This window comes from Equus asinus, chromosome 25 (assembly GCF_041296235.1).
Source record: "Equus asinus isolate D_3611 breed Donkey chromosome 25, EquAss-T2T_v2, whole genome shotgun sequence".
In the NCBI taxonomy this organism is placed as follows: Eukaryota; Metazoa; Chordata; class Mammalia; order Perissodactyla; family Equidae; genus Equus; species Equus asinus.
The window spans coordinates 54,873,968-54,891,701 of NC_091814.1; the positions used below are offsets into that span (position 1 = coordinate 54,873,968).

General features: G+C 53.1%; 1 protein-coding gene across 2 annotated transcripts in view; it reads right to left on the minus strand.

Annotated features, from left to right (window-relative positions):
• Window positions 1–1,953: 1,953 nt before the first annotated feature.
• RASSF5 (Ras association domain family member 5) overlaps window positions 1,954–17,734 on the minus strand; it is a 66,515-nt gene continuing 50,734 nt past the window's right edge. For both annotated transcript variants that reach the window (XM_014828984.3, XM_014828992.3), the window contains 4 exons: window positions 7,901–8,011; window positions 6,484–6,781; window positions 5,845–5,960; window positions 1,954–4,374 (listed from right to left, as the gene is read on the minus strand). In XM_014828984.3, the coding sequence (XP_014684470.1) occupies window positions 4,222–4,374; window positions 5,845–5,960; window positions 6,484–6,781; window positions 7,901–8,011 (678 nt within the window). In that variant the 3' untranslated portion in view covers window positions 1,954–4,221. The remainder of the gene's footprint in view (window positions 4,375–5,844; window positions 5,961–6,483; window positions 6,782–7,900; window positions 8,012–17,734) is intronic.

The window sequence follows — 17,734 nt, forward strand, 5'->3', positions numbered from 1 at the left end:
CAGCGGGATTTCTTAAGGCCGAAAAGGTTCAGAACCACTGCTGTGGTCCCTGCTCAGTTCATTGAAGTCATTTCTGTGACCACAGCATCCCTGTGCAATAGGAGGGGTGAGGGCTGAGCTGAATGGCTTTAGAGTTCTTTAGTTTTACCATCAAAAAACAATTACACTCCAATTTACTTTGTTTAAAAAAACTGAGATAAAAACGACTTGAAATATCCACAAATTACCCCTCTGGGGCTTGGAAAGGAAGAAAGGGACAGGTATGAAAATGTGTGTGTGATGCCTCCTACCCTTGGTTATTAGGCTCAGAATAATAGGCCTTTTCACTTGTGGCAGGTGCTGTAAGTCACCTCGTCAATTTTACTGTCCTCTCTGCTGACATGAGCATATGACCTGAGAAGGGGATATCTAGAAGTGGACCCCAAACAAGTTTCTATTACAACAAAACCTTTGGCCAGACAGAGTTGGATCTGAGGGAGTACAGTATGTACAGTAATGAAATACGGTCTTTGAAATGACTACAGATAACACGTGGCACTTCAAGTTCCTTCACAAACATCATTTGTTTTCTACAACCTTGGAGGGTTTGGAGGCTCAGAGAGGGTGTCTTGCCTTAATCACTGCTAAAGACACAAAGCCAGTAGATGGTGGGCTGGGTCTAAAATGAACATCAACCTTTAACTGTGGTTTGACCCAGAATTCTGCTGTGACACTGTGCTGTCAAGACCTGTGCTCTGCATGGTTTTTCCAGTAATGGTGACACATTTGCATTGAGTCACTTCTCTTTCCTCCTTGTGAACACCATAGGTACACCTACGAAGGTGGGGAGAGTCAGGCTGTGCACTTCTTTTTTCTGTGTGCTAAGCCAAATAATCACTATCAAGGTCAAACTTACAACTTTGAACTTAATCCCATGCTGTAACCAGATGCGTTTCAATGAAAAGCAGAAACTGGTTCATTTCTAGGTTTTGGCAAAATTATTGAAAGATATACTTCTCGGAGGTCTAGGTGAACAAATGTCACAGATGTGCCCATTTTGGATAATTTTAAGAATGTCTATTGGACAGGGTGTTCTCTCCCACAAGGAGGCGAGAAGTGAACTGCACGAGCTCTTGACAAGCCCCTGCGCCCACGGGCCCCGTTCATTGCATTGTGTATGGTCAATACTTGAAGGCAGGCAGTTTCTTTCTTTTCTTTTTTTGAGGAAGAATTAGCCCTGAGCTAACTACTGCCAATCCTCCTCTTTTTTGCTGAGGAAGACTGGCCCTGAGCTAACATCCGTGCCCATCTTCCTCTACTCTATACGTGGGACGCCTACTGCAGGATGGCGTTTGCCAAGCGGTGCCATGTCCGCACCTGGGATGTGAACGGGCGAACCCTGGGCTGCTGAGAAGTGGAATGTGTGAACTTAACCGCTGCGCCACCGGGCCGGCCCCGCAATTTCTTTTTAATAGCTTTATTTGGTTATTTCCATGATAACTGAGATGTCCCTTTGATGGAAGTTAGATAATCTAAAGTGAAAGGATTGTTTTAGTCATCTAATCTAGTTCCCTTCCCCCAGGTGAGATGATCTTAAACTTTCAAAGAAACATTCCTCTCTCTCTCATTTTTCAATCATTCCAGAAACAGAAGACCGTTCTTACCTCAGTAGCCTGTCCTGGTGTTTAATCAGCCTTAGCTCCAGAACACTCCTCCTCTTTTCCAACTCAACACCTCTCTCTCTACTGAGTCCCCTTCCTCGCCTGCTCCGTGAGGCCACCTCGGCCGCACCCTCCAGCCCACGCATCTGGACAGTTTTCCAACCTTATTGGAACAGAGGCCTTCATTCCTCTGTTGGCTGGCAGAAGAAACTCTGACTCTGCCAAGCAGTGTGTGTTCTGCTCTGTTCCCACCCTCTCCCAGCTCCCAATCTCCACAAGATGGTGAAGCTCAAGGAGATGTCTCCAGCCTGAATCATTTTTGCAACAAGCTTTTATTACTTTTTTTTAAAACCCATATAAGAAAGACACTTAAAAAGAAAATATCCTGAAAACAAACACCCACTGGGCAACACAATGCTAGAAGGCACTCCCAGCACTCATACCCACGTCTGGGGGAGGGGATGCTTTACACACCGTTCTCGGAGGCTTGCACCCGGCCTGGGGCCTGGGACTAACTGTGCGTAAAGTCTGAGTTTTCCCATAATTTTCTTGTTTCATAAACAGCCCTATCTCTTTATATATAGCCATCTGCCTTTATGTATATATGTACAGGACTTTTCTTTCCTTCTCAAAAATAAAGTAGCCGTCCCATCCAAGGGAGGTTCTCAGCAGCATTCACAGCCTCGCAGCAGGAGCCGTGCCTTCTGTGAACATTAAAGATGCGCAGCCCAAAGGAAAAGGGACCCTCCGCCCGGTCCCTACTACACAGCGGGGAGGGGGAGTTTCAGGGAGGGGAGTGATAAGGCTGAGCATGAGATGGCAGGTAACCAGGGTTTTTGTGGTTTAAAACAACTTTTTCCAGCTGCTAGCTTGTCTTGACGTAGCTCTGAAGACTACACAGTTTGTATGACGAGGGGGCAGCATTCCTTCTGGGATCGGGGGCAGTGTGGACTCAGCAGGGTCAGGGAAGGAACTTCTGAGGCTACACAAAGAAGCTTGGGCTCAAACCGCCCCAAGAGGGGCCTGGGAAGGCAGAGGACAGCAAAGAAATAGTCTCAGAGGCCGGGCTGGAAAGCCAGCCCTGCTGTGAAAGTTAAAAGTCCATCTCCCCTGCACTGGAGTGTCTTTGCAGTCCTGGCTACTTGCTGGAATTGTTTGGCTAGTTTATTTCTAAGTTTGAACCTAAACAAGGAGCCAGTACAAACGTAGAGTCAGGAATGTGATCTGCCCTGTCCATGTGGTTTGACATCACTTCTTGGAAGTCAAGGCCCAGGACCTTAGATGGGAAGGAGATCTGTGGCCCTCGCCCCATACTTGGAGCGACAGCTCTGCCGGCCGTGTCTCCCACACCGCCATGGTCCACTTCCTGGCAGGAGCAGGCCAGCAGCAGAGCTTCAAGCAAATGCCCCTGCTCCTGTCACTCTCTGAAAACAAAAAGGCACTGAGGTCAGCAGGAGGCCAGCCCCATGGGCTCACAGAGAGAGTGCAGTGCCATAGGCTGGCCCGGGCTACGGAACACAAAGGACTCCAAGCTGGCTGAGTGGGAGGATCCCCCCTCTGTAATTGAGGCAGCTCCTCTGGCAGCACCTGGGGATTGCAGAGTCCCAGTGGGAGGAGAGAGGCAGTGCTGGAGGCCCAGGGGGAAACCAAGGCAGCCAGGCGCCCCTGCTGTCTGCTGGGGGAAGGTTGAAGACAGCTTGGACGCATTTCTCTGCACAGCTTTTTGGCTTTCTCTGCCTGCCTGACGTCCGCGCTCAGCAGGAGACTTTTATCATGGCAAATGGCTGGTTTCCCTTTGGTGGAAATGCATGAGGATGATGGCGATATTAAACTCAAATTTGGAACTTAAAAACAAACAGTAGTTGACAAAGATATGGCTAAGTACCACATATCTGCAGGTATGCATGCCTTTGGCTTTACATGTGCACAGACCTGGCGGTGAGGGCCAAGGCCAGGGCAGGCTGCAGCTTCTCTGGCGATCTCTGAGCCAACCTCGCCTTGGGTGCTCCTTACCTGAGCATCTGGGACCAGTGGCTTTATGACCTTTCCTTAAGCATGAACGGGCACCTTGGGACAGTGGGGGACAATCCTTTTATGAGCATTATCCTGCTTTCCAGGGCTTAGCTCAGACCTGCTAAAGGAATATGCTACAATTTTTGACTCATAAATAAAGGTACTGTGGGTGGCAAATAAGAGAGAAATTGAAGAAGAATAAAAGCCAGAGAAAGAATATGTATCTCTATGACCTCTTTTCTTCCCTTTGCCGGGTGGTGTGAACGGCTCCAGTTTGGTGATGAGAGAGGCAACTGTTTGGTTTGTGGAAGCCTGCAGACTGGGAGAGGACGTTGTCCGTTCACATGAGCGCTGCTCCTTGGCAGGGTCCAGAGGGCACAGCGTGGGGGCGGCCGACCCGACCCTGCACACATTCATGTCCATCAGAGATTTTGTGCCACACCTGGACCTGCTGGGCAGACACAAATGCACCCGCCAGAGGTGTCCTGAGAAAAAGTGTCTGTTGCCAAATAATCACTAATAATAAGAATAAATCCACGGGCATCCGGGGAAGAGGCAGCAGGACCGGTTAGCCAGGTTTGCCCTGAGATTCTCTTAAGGCCTCCGCCAGTTTCTGCCTAAACTTGTCATACTTCTTCTGCACTTGCTGGATTTTGTCCCGCTCCTCCTTTTCCAGGATTGTTAGGAAGTTCTGGAGCTCAGGGATGGAGAAGTCATCCCACTGTGAGGCAAGAGGGAGATCGGGGGAGACACAGAAGAGGAGACGGGTTAGAAGCCGCGCGACCGGAGGGCCCTGCAGCCTCCCCCTTCCCAGGGTTTGCACGGTTTGCTGCCAAACAGGAGGGGACGAGGAAGAAAGCTTAGGTTTCCCACGTCACACCAGCAACAAAATTTCAAATCCTGGCATTTCATGACCAAGAATCCTAGTTCACAAGGAGCTGCTTTGCTGTGATGAGTGACAGGCTCCCAACGTGCAGACCCTGAAGAGGCAAGTGGAGGAAAGCTGGACTTGGACCAGGAGACCAGCTTCAGCCTGACTCCAGCGGGTGACCTAAGCACATAACTCCACCCTTCTCAGCCTGTTTTCTCATCTGCCGTGGAGTGAAGGTATCTCCCTCCCTTGGCTGCAGAGCAGATCACGAGATAAGGTAACCCGGAAAGCTCTGCGGCGCCCAGCTGGCCGGATGGGACCTGGCCTCTCAGGGCCGAGGGCAAGCCTGACGTCCCTCAGGCTGACCCAGGAGCTGAGGCCCTGTGGGGCCAGGGATTTCAACTCCTAAGCTCTTTCAGCACCAAGGAATATTAAGGTTTATCTGGTTTAATCCCCACATTGGATGCACGAGAAAATTGCAGTCCAGGGAGGGAAGCTGGCGGGACCACGCCCACAGAGCTCGTGGCGGCAGAGCTAGAACAGGACCCAGGCCTGGGAGCTCTCCACGGGCGGCAGTGTTCACACACCTTCAGCGGAATGTTTTCCAAACAGAATCTTCCACACACTCCAACATATATGGCAGATGGAAGCAGGACTGCCTGGCTGACACGAAAAGGACAGAGCCGCACCGGCCTAGATCCCCTAAATCTGCAGGGACCCCCAAGACTGCTCCCCAAGCCCTAGGTCTCCACTGAACACAGCGTGACAAACACGACGAGAGGCTCCCCTCTCTCGGTCACATGCCCCCCACCACCCCCAAGCACCACAGGCCACGTGGAGTGCCAGCCGTTTCACCTGTTGACACCCCCGGACTGGACCCTGGTGAGCTTGCCGTGGGGGGCAGGGTCAGTTTTTAAGAACCAGGGAGAGACATATGGCTCAAAAATATCAATACCCAGTGGAACCCAGAGATGGGGGCTGTGGGGCCTCAGGCCATCCTGGAACAGAAACAACCTGGGCCCAACACAGGGAGTTCCCAGTGCCCAACACCCCACCTGCCCCTCCGAGTTTTCAGAAATTCTTTCCACAGGCCTTGCCAGACACAGGCTTGACCTGCTCCCCAGCGCACTTACAATCCTGGCTGAACACTCAGCATTGCCCAGCTCTCACCCAACTCCACTTTCTCAAGTCATTTCCCTGCCGCCACTGCTGCACGCATGGCCCCGGCCTGTGGCAGGCGGGGAGACAGCGCCCACCTGCGCCCACCCAGTGTGCCCCAAGGGCTGGGGCTGTGCCACAAGCAGAAGGTCCCGGACCTACCTCCACCTCTCCAGTTTCATTCTCCTTCAGCACAAAGCTGAGCACATCAGTGTCAGGCCCAGCAAGCAGGCGCAGGTAGAGGGGGCAGTCAGCCACGGAGAGTTTCTGGAAGAGCACTGCAAACCAAGAGAGGGGGCTGGGAGCTCATCTCGAGAAGAAGGGCAGGGCCCGGGAGGGGTGGGACAGAATTGGAAATGCAGAGGTGGGGTGGTTACAACTGGAAGGAGCCGTCCTTTCCCCTAGTGAAACGAACCTCACAAGAATGAATAGGGTAATAACCTTTATCTTTGGCGTCTGCTCAGAGTTTGGAGCATGTTTCCATTCACATCATCTCCCAAAAGATTAGGAGTGGTGGGGCGGATTCCCTCCCCTTCCACAGATTAGGAAGCAGGAGCCCAGGGAGGGGTTTTCCTAAAGTCACATACAGAGGGAGGGGCACAGTGAGCGGGCATGAGCTCCCGCTCGAGCTCTGTCCTGAGTGCGTGCGTGGCCCTTCCACCGATCTGATGCCACGTGACAGCTGGACTGCGGTGCCCAGGAGGGGTCCACCCCGCCACCCAAGTCTGGTAGGGGTTCAGCGGGTGAGCACAGATAGGGCTGGGAAAGGCAGTTTCCGGTTGGGAGCTCGCTCGCTCATACCTTGCCCGTCCTTGTTTATCTGCTTAAACAGTGCAAACTTCTGGGGGTTGTCCACGACCATGAACTTCTTGAGCAGCCCCTGAATGACCTCGCTGACCGTGGTGGTGCTGCTGATGTGCAGCTGCTTGATGGCATCGAGCGGCAGGTAGAAGGAGGTCCTCTTAGCCGTGGTGGCCGCCAGGTTCACTTCCTTAATGGCGTCATAGATGGACTGGGGCCGGATCCCAGCAGGCACCGTCACCGGCCGCCGAAGTTTCAAATGCACTTTGATGAAACCCGTGTAGGTGCCGTCTTCGCTCTGCCAGGGGCGGACGTCACATGGGGTCAGGGCGGATCTGTCTTGCACGATTCTATTTGCCACTCCGGGCCATTGTCCCGGGGTAGGTGGGCTGCAGAGGCCTTTCCTAATAGCAGTGCCACCCCAGTCAGCCCCCCCCACCTGTCTCCCTGAGTTTCTTCCTGCCTCCGCTGACTGGGGGTGCTGGAGGAGCAGAGACACTGTTTCCCCACATTGGGCCAGGAGAAGGCCCACGGTATCCGGCTACCAGAGAGGACCCTTGGGGCTGCCCCTCCCCAGAGGCTCAGGCTGCCTGCCCCAAATCCCCTGCCACAAGGAGCATGCTGACCACCTTTGGTGGGTCCCCACTCTAAGAGGTAGGTCTGGAGTAGCCTCTCTAGTTGGCCCCCCCAAACCGGGGAAGAGCAAGAAGGCTCTGTAATAAGGTCCTCGGAGAACCAGCCCACTGGATTTCCCCCTGCATCTCTTTCCAAAATCCGGCAGCCTGAAGACTTAGACCTGGGCCCATCTGCCGCTGGATTTTCGGGCGCCCCATCTGGCTGGAGCGCCAAAGAGCCAGTTACCGCCAGCGACCAGCAGGGGGCAGGGTTCTTCTACCTTCTCCGCACTGTCCCACTGAAGGTGGCCTTTCTGGACCTGGCGCAAAGTTGGTGCCCTCCTCTCTGAGCTCTGCACAGTCTAAGGAAGCTCCCCAGACACAGGCCGTCATAGTGCAACGGACCAAGACGGGGAGGAGGGGAGCTGCGAACTCCCCTTATCGAGGGCTTCCTGCGGGCCAAGCAACACCGGGCCCCTGGTCATTGTATATCATTTAATTCCTGCAAGAGCTCTGACAAATGGGCACTAGTTTCTCTATTTTACATTGCCGCTCAGAGAAGTTAAGAAGTTTCCCAGAGTCACAGGTGAAAAAGCGAAAGCGCTAGAGATTGGATCTGGATCTTATTCAAAGCCCATTCTATCCCCTCAAGCACGGGAGGCGCCTGAGCACCCAGGGGTCAGCCGGCCACAACCCCGAGGCCTCAAGAAGCCTGAAGAAAGGGGAGGCACCTCGGAGGGTAGCCCCAGAATCCAGGGGCGAGCAGAGGGGCCAGGGCCGGGCCGGGCGGGGCAGCCGCTCACCAGCTTCATGCGCAGGCAGTCTTTCTCCCGGCTGTTGTAGCTCTGGATCTTCTGCTTGATCTCCTGCAGTGTGGGCGGGGGCCGCGTCTCCTCGGCTGGTTTACAGACATTCTGGAACAGACACAGAAGTGAGGCTGGGTGTACAACGAGGAAGGGAACCACCATGCTCTCCCAAGGCCACTCTGACCAAGAATAGGTGAGCACCAGCCCCACGCAGGCCCACCAACTGTACAGACTCAGGGTGAGGACAATCAGAGGTGAAATCCCAGCCATGCCACCGCTAGCCAGGCCCTCGGGGAAGTAACTTAAATCTCCTTGTGCCTCAGTCTTCTCACCTGTGCGATGGGAGCAATGCCTACCCCTCGGGCCTGTTTCGAGATCCCTGTGAGAGAGCCCGGCACACAGGCATTGAGTAGGAATCTGGCCAATCAGCAGAGCTGGGTTTGCTTACAGAGGGTTGCTACGGAAAAGATGCATTTAGATGCTAAGGGAGATACAAAGAAATGCAAGCCATGGTCATCTCTTCAAGGAAGTGACAATGGAGTTGAGAGAGACAGGAGTGTAAAGGTGGTCCCAGTGTGCACTGATGAGAATGACAGCAATTCTCGCAGACCAGAGGACCGAGGGTACATGGACATCAGTTCAGGCCCATGTCACTGGCCACGATGCCTCGCACATAGTAAAAAGCAAATATATACTCGTCAAATGAATGAGTGGACTGGCAGGGGCAGGGGGTTGTAGCCTTCTAGATAACTGAGGGGATAACCCTCCTCTGCTGGGGTGCAAGGACAACACCTCTGGGCCAAGGACTTGGCAGGCATCATCTCATTTAATCCTCACGAACCACAACTCTGCGAGACAGAGTTCACTGCGCATGTTTCACGGGGGAGACAACTGAGCCTAAGAGGAGTTCAGCAGCTTGCCTAAAGCCCTACAGTCAGTGCGTGCAGGACAAAAAGGAGATTTCAGGTCTGTCCTTGTGTTCTTCCCACGACCTCACCATTTATTGCCTTCATACCCTCCCCTGGTGCCCCCTCCCCCAAGGGAAGGGTAAGGGCATAACGAAGCTGCACGGATGGACATCAGCGTCCTTCACGCTGGGGGGTGGGGTTGCCGGGGTGAATCCTGGGGTCTAAGTAACTCTGTCCCTCAGTCAAATCCTGGATTTCTCTCAAGTTCATTGCACCCACCTTCCCGGTTTGTCTTCGTGCTGTCCGTGTGTGGCTGGGAGTGCCGGAGCCACAGTTTGGGGGGAATAAATAGGTCGGTCAAAACCCACCCAAATTTGCCCAATCCCAGAAATCTGGTGGATGCGGGGCGGGTCAGGATTCTCCTTTGGCAAATGACGAAAGGGGCCCAGAGAGGCCAGGCGGCTGTTCTCTGGCCGCCTCCCTGATGCCATCCAACACTGTGCCGTGCGTGTCCGGTTTGGGTGGGGAATTTCACAGTTGCCCTGCCATCACACCACCACCCAGCTGAACACAATGGGCACCCACAGCAGCCTGCCCCGTCTTCCTCCCTCCAGCAAGCCCGGGAGATGCGTCACACTCGGCAAGATGCCTTCACTTCCTCCTCCCACTTTCCAATCCCACGTTGCTGATAAAAGGCCAAGCTGTGTGGCTGCCAAGGGGAGCTGGTGTGGCCCCCCCAACCCTCCCACCCGTCAGCACAGCAATGAGCCGACATCCCCCTTCCATCACGGCATCTTCCCCTAGCCTGTCTGCTCTCTCTGTGCTCTTCCTCAGGGAGCCTGATAAGAACAGCACCGTGCTGGCACTTTCGCATCCCTTCTCCCACACACCACGTAGGTCACTCCTATTTGACAGATTACGTAGCTGAGGTTCAGAAGCATGCCGGTGCTCCCTCTGCTAGTAGGCCTCTGAGTAGGGCCTGGAACCGAGTCCATCTGAGTCTGGAGCCCGTGTCCTTCTCAACTCACCACGTGGCCTCCCTAGGACAGCTTCTGCCACTCCCATAATGATCACAGGAACTCTGTGCCACAGGGCTGGGAGGGGCTGATGCTAAACCAAGGCCTATCAGTTATGCGACTTGTGAGGCATTCATTCAAGGTGTATCTGGCCAGTGGGTCAGGTCCAGAGGCTTCAGGACCCAGGAGCACGGTGTCACCTGCAAAGATGGCAAGGAGGAACTTCTGACTTCTGGAGTGAGATGCAGCTCTTGGATGTAGGGCCCAGCCTTTTCCTATGTAGCCACTCAGGTCTCTGGAACTGGACCTTGATTCCATCGAAGACCACCCACGAGGGAGCACTCCTCAGGCCATCTCTCGTTTGCTTGAGGTGAGTAGCAAGTAGTGTGAGCCTCACAGACTGTCTTCATTCGCTGTCGTTTTACTAATCCAGGAACCCTCAGACTGGAGCTTCTCACGCCTCGTCCCTTCCCTGGGTCTGTTCCTGGAGACCCTGCCCCCAGCCCCCAACCTACTGGACACGTCTCCATGGGCCCAGGCGTGCCTGCTCTCTGGGGGCTTCCAGCCAGAAAGACCAGTGTCCGGTTACTACTACAGGCGCCATTCTGTCCATCTCTGAAGCACGCAGGCTGCTGTTCCTCAGGAGTTAACAGCTTTCTCATAAAAAAGAGTTAAATGATAGAAAGAAAACTTTAGAAGCTCTTGGAAGATGTCCTCTTTCCAAGAGCCACAGCTATTTCCCTATAAGAAAAGGCAGCTGTGTCATTCAAAGGCCGGTGCTCCAGGCCTGGTTTTGAATAGAGCAAGAGTCAGAGCTGCCTTAACCTAAGATTTCTTCTTCTTTCTGTTCCCCTTTCCTCCAGCAGACAACCCATCTATTCTCTCCCTTTCCCACCACAAACCCAGGGAAGTGATGCAAGCGGCTGCGGCCACCCCTTCTGGGACTGATGCAGAAGACGGTCATCCTGACCTCACCACCCCACCTGGGAGTGCAGGAGCCCCTGTGTGGCCAACACGTCGAATCTCGCACCCCTTGATGGCAGCACCCGGGCTGGAATGGCTGCTGCCCACACCAGATCTGGCAGACATGATCTGACCTTGGACTGAATGAATCACCTCCCAAAGGAGGCCAGCCAGCCAGTCAGCCGACCGGAGCCCGTGAGCCCGCTAATCTGTTCCCATCCGAGGGACAGTGCAGCACCTAAACCAGTGGTTCTGAAACTTGGCTGCACATGCAATCATCTGCGGGATCTTTAGAAACAAAGTGCTGAACCCCAATCCGGAGATTCTGATTTAATTGTCTGGGGTGCATCCTGGGCATAGGGATTCAAAAAATCTCCCAGACAGCTCCGATGGGCAGCAGTGATTGAGAACAGGTGCGGATCCCTCAGACCTCAAGGGCCCCGTCCAGTTGCAGTTAACCCTTCAGCACGCACAGATCTCCACTGCCCCAAAGGGTTACCTAAAAGGCATTGTCTGCTGGCTGACAAGATCAACACTACAGTAATCTCCAGAGGACAAGGCAAGGACCCCAACGTCTCTTCACCTGCCAGATGCTCAAGTCCTCAAAGTGAAAGATTTGTCTCGTCCACAGGAACAAAGCTAGAAACCAGGCAGGTTTTGTCTCCCGGGGTGGCCCAGGATGGAGACAGAATGGGGAACTCACTCTGTTACGATTTAATACATACAGGCACTGGCCAGTGAGTGTCTCTCCTGGGGTTTACACATCTCAGTGCATCTGGCGTGGAAGTCATCTGCTCTGACTAGGCCCCTGGCGTTGGTGGCAGATGGTTTAGCTGTTCCCAGTGCACCCAGCTCACCCAGGGTGCTGGTGAAAAACAGGTTTGTGTTCATATGTCCTAAGGCCGGGAGAGGGCCGTGTCCTCCCCGAGCTCTCGAGGTTCCTGGGGTACAGCCACGTGAAGAGGCTGGCTGCCAGGGCACAGAGCAGAAGTGCCCCCTGAGAGAGCGACCCTCCAACTTCTCTGTTAAAATATCCTTAACAACAAAATAAAGAAGACCATCCCCTTGAGGTCTGGGGCCTCTCTCTGAGCAGATTCACCCTGAGTTGAATTTTATTTTATGTTATTTTAACATAAATTGTGCTAAATTGTGGCTAATTGTGCATCCTAATGAATGACATACATACAGTCTTAATTTTGGTCTCCGGGGAGTGGCCCAACACTCCAGGAAGAAGAGGCTCTGAGTGAATGCTGTGTCTTCTGGAGTCCCCACGAAAGCTCCAGAACTGAAGTGGCCCCCAGGGTGAGGAGCGGGCTGAGGGGAAGCAGTTCCTTCCGATACATCAGAGACATTCATGACCTACATCACACAAACCTCATTTTTGCCAAAAATTTCACTCTCCCTCTTTTTAAGCTTGTCAGCTTCTTCTTCCTCCCACTGCTCTCATCGTATCACTCCTGCCCGCCCACCAGAAGTCACCTCCTCTGTCGAGGCCTCCTGACCCCCGAGCGCTGAGTGATCATGGTCATGATCCTCATCGTTATTTACTGGCTCATGATGTGCCAGGCAGTTTCGAACCCTCTTAGCATGGATTAGCTCATTTCATCCTCACCACAGGTTTATGAGGAATGTACTATTATTATTTTTATTTTTTTTGAGGAAGATCAGCCCTGAGCTAACATCTGCCAATCCTCCTCTTTTTGCTGGGGAAGACTGGTCCTGAGCTAACATCTGTGCCCATCTTCCTCTACTTTATATGTGGGACACCTGCCACAGCATGGCTTGATGAGCAATGCCATGTCCGCACCCGGGATCTGAACCGGCGGACCCCAGGCCACCAAAGCGGAACGTGCACACTTAACTGCTGTGCCACCGGGCCAGCCCCAGGAATGTATTATTATTATGCCCATTTCACAGATGAGGAAACTGAGCCGGCAAGGTTAAAGCCAGCCCGTATCTAAAGCTAGCGCTACACTATCTGGCACTTAAATATGCATCTACTTATATTGACGTCCAAGTAGACCACCCGTCTTGAGCTTTACTCCCAACTAGGGACTTAGACCACACTTCTGTTTCTTCTCTATGCCCGGTGGCACCGAGGATGAAGCAGATGGTAAATACTCGCTCAAGAACCTTCAATGGGTCCCCACTGCCTACAGGGGAAAAGAAAAAAAGACCTCACTTTCTCCTAGAAATCACCATGCATTTGGATTTCCATTTGGACTGAGTTCTGTGAGAGGAGCCCCTCTGCCTGCCTCGCCCACGACAGGCAGAGCCCAGTTCCAGCCTGGCACATGGCAGAGGCCAAGGCAATCCCTGCGGGATGAACATGAGCAGTGGGTGAGTTCTGACCCCATTACTAACTAAGTCATCTTGAGAAAGTCAGAAACCTCTTTAAGCCTCAGTTTCTTCATTGATAAATTTGGCATAAAAATCCTTTATTGCCTCATAGGATTGATGCGAAGGTAAAACCAAATGAGATAATAGGTACAAAAGTGTTTTGGAAATTATCAAACCCACCCAAAGGCTTGTAATGTTACTATCACTCCAGGCACACAAAGGCCTACCCCTGTGAGCCAATCTCACTTCTCACTTTCCTTGAGCACTTATTCTGGTTTGGCCCACATGCCTTAGAGTTTGTTCATTCCTTTCTCTACAAAGGAGAGGCTGGCAAACTTTTTCTGTAACAGGCCAGGCAGTAAATATATTAGGCTTTGTAGGCCATACAGTGTCTGTTGGAACTATCCAACGCTACCGTTGTAGCACAAAGCAGCTGTGAGATGAGTGTGTTTCAATAAAACTTTATTTATGGAGTCTGGCCCCTGGGCAGTGGTTTGCTCACCTCTGCACCATTGTTTGTGTGGTCTCTCCCGCCTGGAAGACACAGTCCCCATCTCCCCTAGTTCCAGCTTCTCTGTGTCGTTTCCCAATGAAACTTCAATGGCCCACAGCAATCTCCTCATTCTCTGCTGTCCAAATATATGTAGATCCTTGACATTCTAATTCCCAAATGGGGACAGGTATATACAGGTTTGTACTGGTCCCTGCCTTCTCCTGCATCATACTTTTGTCAAGAGTCACGTGCTCCTGTGCATTTCCTCGCACCGTCAATTGCTGGGCCTTTTGTAACTTCACTCTCATTTAATGGACACATTACACAGAGGCTTTGTCGCTTCCTTGCCATTCTCCCCTCTCCGATGAGGAGGGAACAAGCCGGCTGAGGAAGGGATGCAGGTAGGCAGCAAGGCTCACTCACTGGCTCAGGAACTCACTTCCAGAACCAGCCCCACGGCTCCAAAGCCTCGGAGTCCTGTTGTAGCAAAGCTGCAAATTACCACGTGCCATGGACCTCTGCAGCTGCTTGCTAATGTGAAATTGCTACTGCAGGGACCTATGGAGGTGCTTTCATAGCCTGGGTGGCTACATTTAGCATCTAATTATATGCTGCCTTTTATTGTTTAATGATTGTTTTACATGTGTTAGTCCCATCTCCCCAGTTAGATGCTCCCTGGAGGGAGGTAGACGTGCTGTCTGATGATTCTGCTCCTTTTGCACCCGCGGCGGGGCCCAGCTGAGCCCTGGGCTGACCTCCAAGGAGGTGTCAGATAAACACCTGTTGATTGGGTGGCAAGGAGAGGGCACAGTAGCCTGGTGCTTCCCAGCCGAGAGCCAGGCCGATGACACCAGGCAGGTCCAGGAGCATTTCACACTCGCCCACATCCCCAGGGGCCGATGCTAAGAAGGTGCGGGCTGCATGGGCCTGCGGGCTGTGGCTGGAAGCCAGCCCTGTAGCTCAGGGCTTTGCAGTTTCCTGGTGAGAATGAATGCAAGACCATCTAATGACCTTTGACCTCCGGCAAGTCACTTCCCCTCTCGGCCCTCAGTTTCCTCATCTATGAAATTGTGAAGTGAGACCAGAGAAGCTCTAAGGCCCCTCCGCAGCTCTCAGATTTTACATACAAGATAGGGTGGTTCCTTTCATCAGCGCTTCCTCTTCCAGTTCAGAGAAGTGGGTGTGGGGCTGGGGCCTCTCCGAGGACAGCAGGGGTGTCTGAACTGTGGCAGCAATAACTGGTCTGACCAACACTAGGAATGTTTCTCTCCTCTGCAACTTTCCTTCCCTCATTACCGGCCTCTGGCTTATCTACTCATCTGCAAGACCCCAGGTTAGCGAGGCCCCGCCGGTCTCCACCTTCTTAACTCACACAACGCAAGAAAACAAAACAAAAACTGCCCCGGAAGCCCTTCACCAAGAGCCTTTCCACATTTCCTCTTTCTGAGCTCTTAGCAAATCTGTCAGCAGCAACTCTCTGGCCCCTTGGGTGGACACCACCTCCAGGCCTATGTCAGAGAGGACAGCCTCAGGTGTCCCCTGCAGGAGAATGACCCTCTGAAGACACCTTCCACTTGGGCCTGCTGCCCAATGGCTGGGCTGACTCCAAACCCTGGCGTTTCTGGCAGGCCCGTCCTAAATAGGAGCCTCTGAAGGAAAAGAGCAGCTATCCATCCACCTGGGCAGATTTGGACACCCTGCTCAATGCCCAGACCATGCTCAAGGCTCATGGGTCCCTCTGCGATGGCCTCATCCAGATGGGAAAGAGGAAGCCCAATGGGGCCTCACCACAGGGCCGCCTCCCAGGCCCTGAAGGGCCTGTGTGTTGGAACACACCCACCGCAGTGACGGAGTTGACTGCCACAGGCCTCTCTATGGAGCTGTCCAATGTCCCAGAAATAAAGGGATCGGAAACTCCAACGCTGTTCTCCAACAGCTTATACCTGGCAGAGGAAGGAAGGAAGGGGTTTCATGGAGCCATCTGCACAAGCAGAACCACGTGGAATTTGAGCTGCTCTGGGAGGACCTGGAGGAGGAGTGGGGGAGGGAGGGGATTTGCGGAACTCAAAGAGACATAAGTCTCCAAAGACAGAGACGTAGAGCGGACGGTCAATACAGGCAGTCTGTCAACAGTAACTGATTGAACTGCCCACGGCTGAGGGCTCTGAAAAGCACCCTGGGACATGAAACCAGCGAGGGGTGGTCCCTGTCCTCGGGAGCCCACGGGTTACGTGAGCAGGGAAGACAGATACACACACTGTGAAACAGCAGGACAACAACAGTGTGACCCGGGCGGCCTGAGAAGCTTTCTAGCCCAGACCAGCTCCGGTGTACGAGTGTGATGCCAGCAGACTCCCCGGGCTGCCAGCATGTCCTGGAGCCTGGACACAGTGTCCATCAGTTTTTCAGGGGGCATCCAGTCTACAAGTCAGGACCTGGGAGCAGGAGCCCCATGCAGGAGGCGGGGGTCGCCCTGCAGCCTGGGAGCTAAGTGCCTTAGGTTCAAGCCCTGCTTCATTACAATAACAAAGGCCTCCAACAGCCAGGCACTGCTCTCAGGGCTCCACAGTCACGATCTCACTTAATCCCTGAAAGAACCGAGTGCGGGATGTGTTATTACCCAGATGCCCTGCTCTCTGCCCCGAGACCACGCTGCCCGCACATCCAGCCACAGGTTGGCCTCTGCCGGCCATCCCTTGTTCGTCTGTGAAAGTGGGCAAGTCAGTCTCACTGAGTCTCAGATTTCTTTGTCTGTGAAACGCAGATAACAAGGCCTTCTTTATCCATTTGTTGTGCAAATGAAATGAGATGGCACACCTGGAAGTGCTGGGCACGATGTAAGCACACAGTAAACACTCAACAAAAGCTAGCTAGCGCGCCATCACGGTAACCACCACCGCCCGCAGGAGTCATTCATCTGGCAGGACGAAGGAAAGTTTGGTTGGTGGGACTGACCCAGTAGGGGAGTCCTCTTGCCTTAACCTTGACCCCTAACAGGGCTTCCAGCCAGGCCCAAATCATGACTCTTGTACATCCTAAGCACTTTCGTCTTTCCTGCATAAAAAACCATTGGAAGTTACATTTTATGATAGCATTTGTGTAAAGACAAATATATTAATATCATAAATTAAAATACTTTCTTCAAGCTGTAAGTTCATTTTTTCTGATTTTGAAAGAAATTAAAACACTTTTGTGGGCCCCTAAAATATTGTGGGCCCTTGACACTATATGCCAACTGCATCTCATGGATAACTGGTGAGGCTTTCAGCTCTTAAGACCCAGGTAGTGTGACCAACTGTCCCCGTCTGCCTGGGACTGAGAGTTTCCTCGGCATGCAGGACTTTCAGTGCTAAAATCAGGACGGTCCTGGGCAAACCAGCACGTGTGGTCACCCCAGGCCCCTCCCAGGCCTAGATGGACTCCCTCCCTCTCTATTCCTCTCTGCTCTCTGCTCTTCTGTTCTCTGTGGAGATGCACCCCGGTACTCTACCCTGGAGGGTTTCCTGACCAGCCCCCAGCCTGGCTGCAGCCCGGACACAGCCGCTCTGGCTGCTTCTGGAGGTCAGCTCACGTCCCTGCAGCGGGCTCACGGAACGGGGGCTCCCCAAGGGCAGGGACTGCCCTGTTCACTGACCCAGCTCCCTGGACAGTGCTGGCACACAGGAGGCCCCCTGCACACCTGCTTAATGAACCAAATAAAATACAGAGAAGTAGTAAGGTGAGGACACACAAAGCCCCAAAACAAAGACAGGGAGAGTAAAAGGGTCCAGAGTCTAAAAGGGTCCTACCTGCTTCTGAGACGACAACTGGAAATCAGAGGCAACTCCTACTTCTATTGGCGGCTGTACTATTTCTGAGGGTGGATGATGCAACCCCTTCCATTTCTGTTCTGCCTCCCCTGGGCCTTCATGAAGCCCCCTCTTCAGCTCAGAGGTCTAAAGTGTGAATCCAGGCAGAACACTGCGACACCGTTCTACTGCGAAGGCCCCAGCCGTTTTCCCTGGGGCATTGTCTCACGCCCTGAACAGTTTCTAGGGTGTCAGAAGGTCTTCTTCAGGTTAGTTTCCATCCCTGGATTTCCGTCTAGGTCCCTGTGCCCTCACCCAGCCTC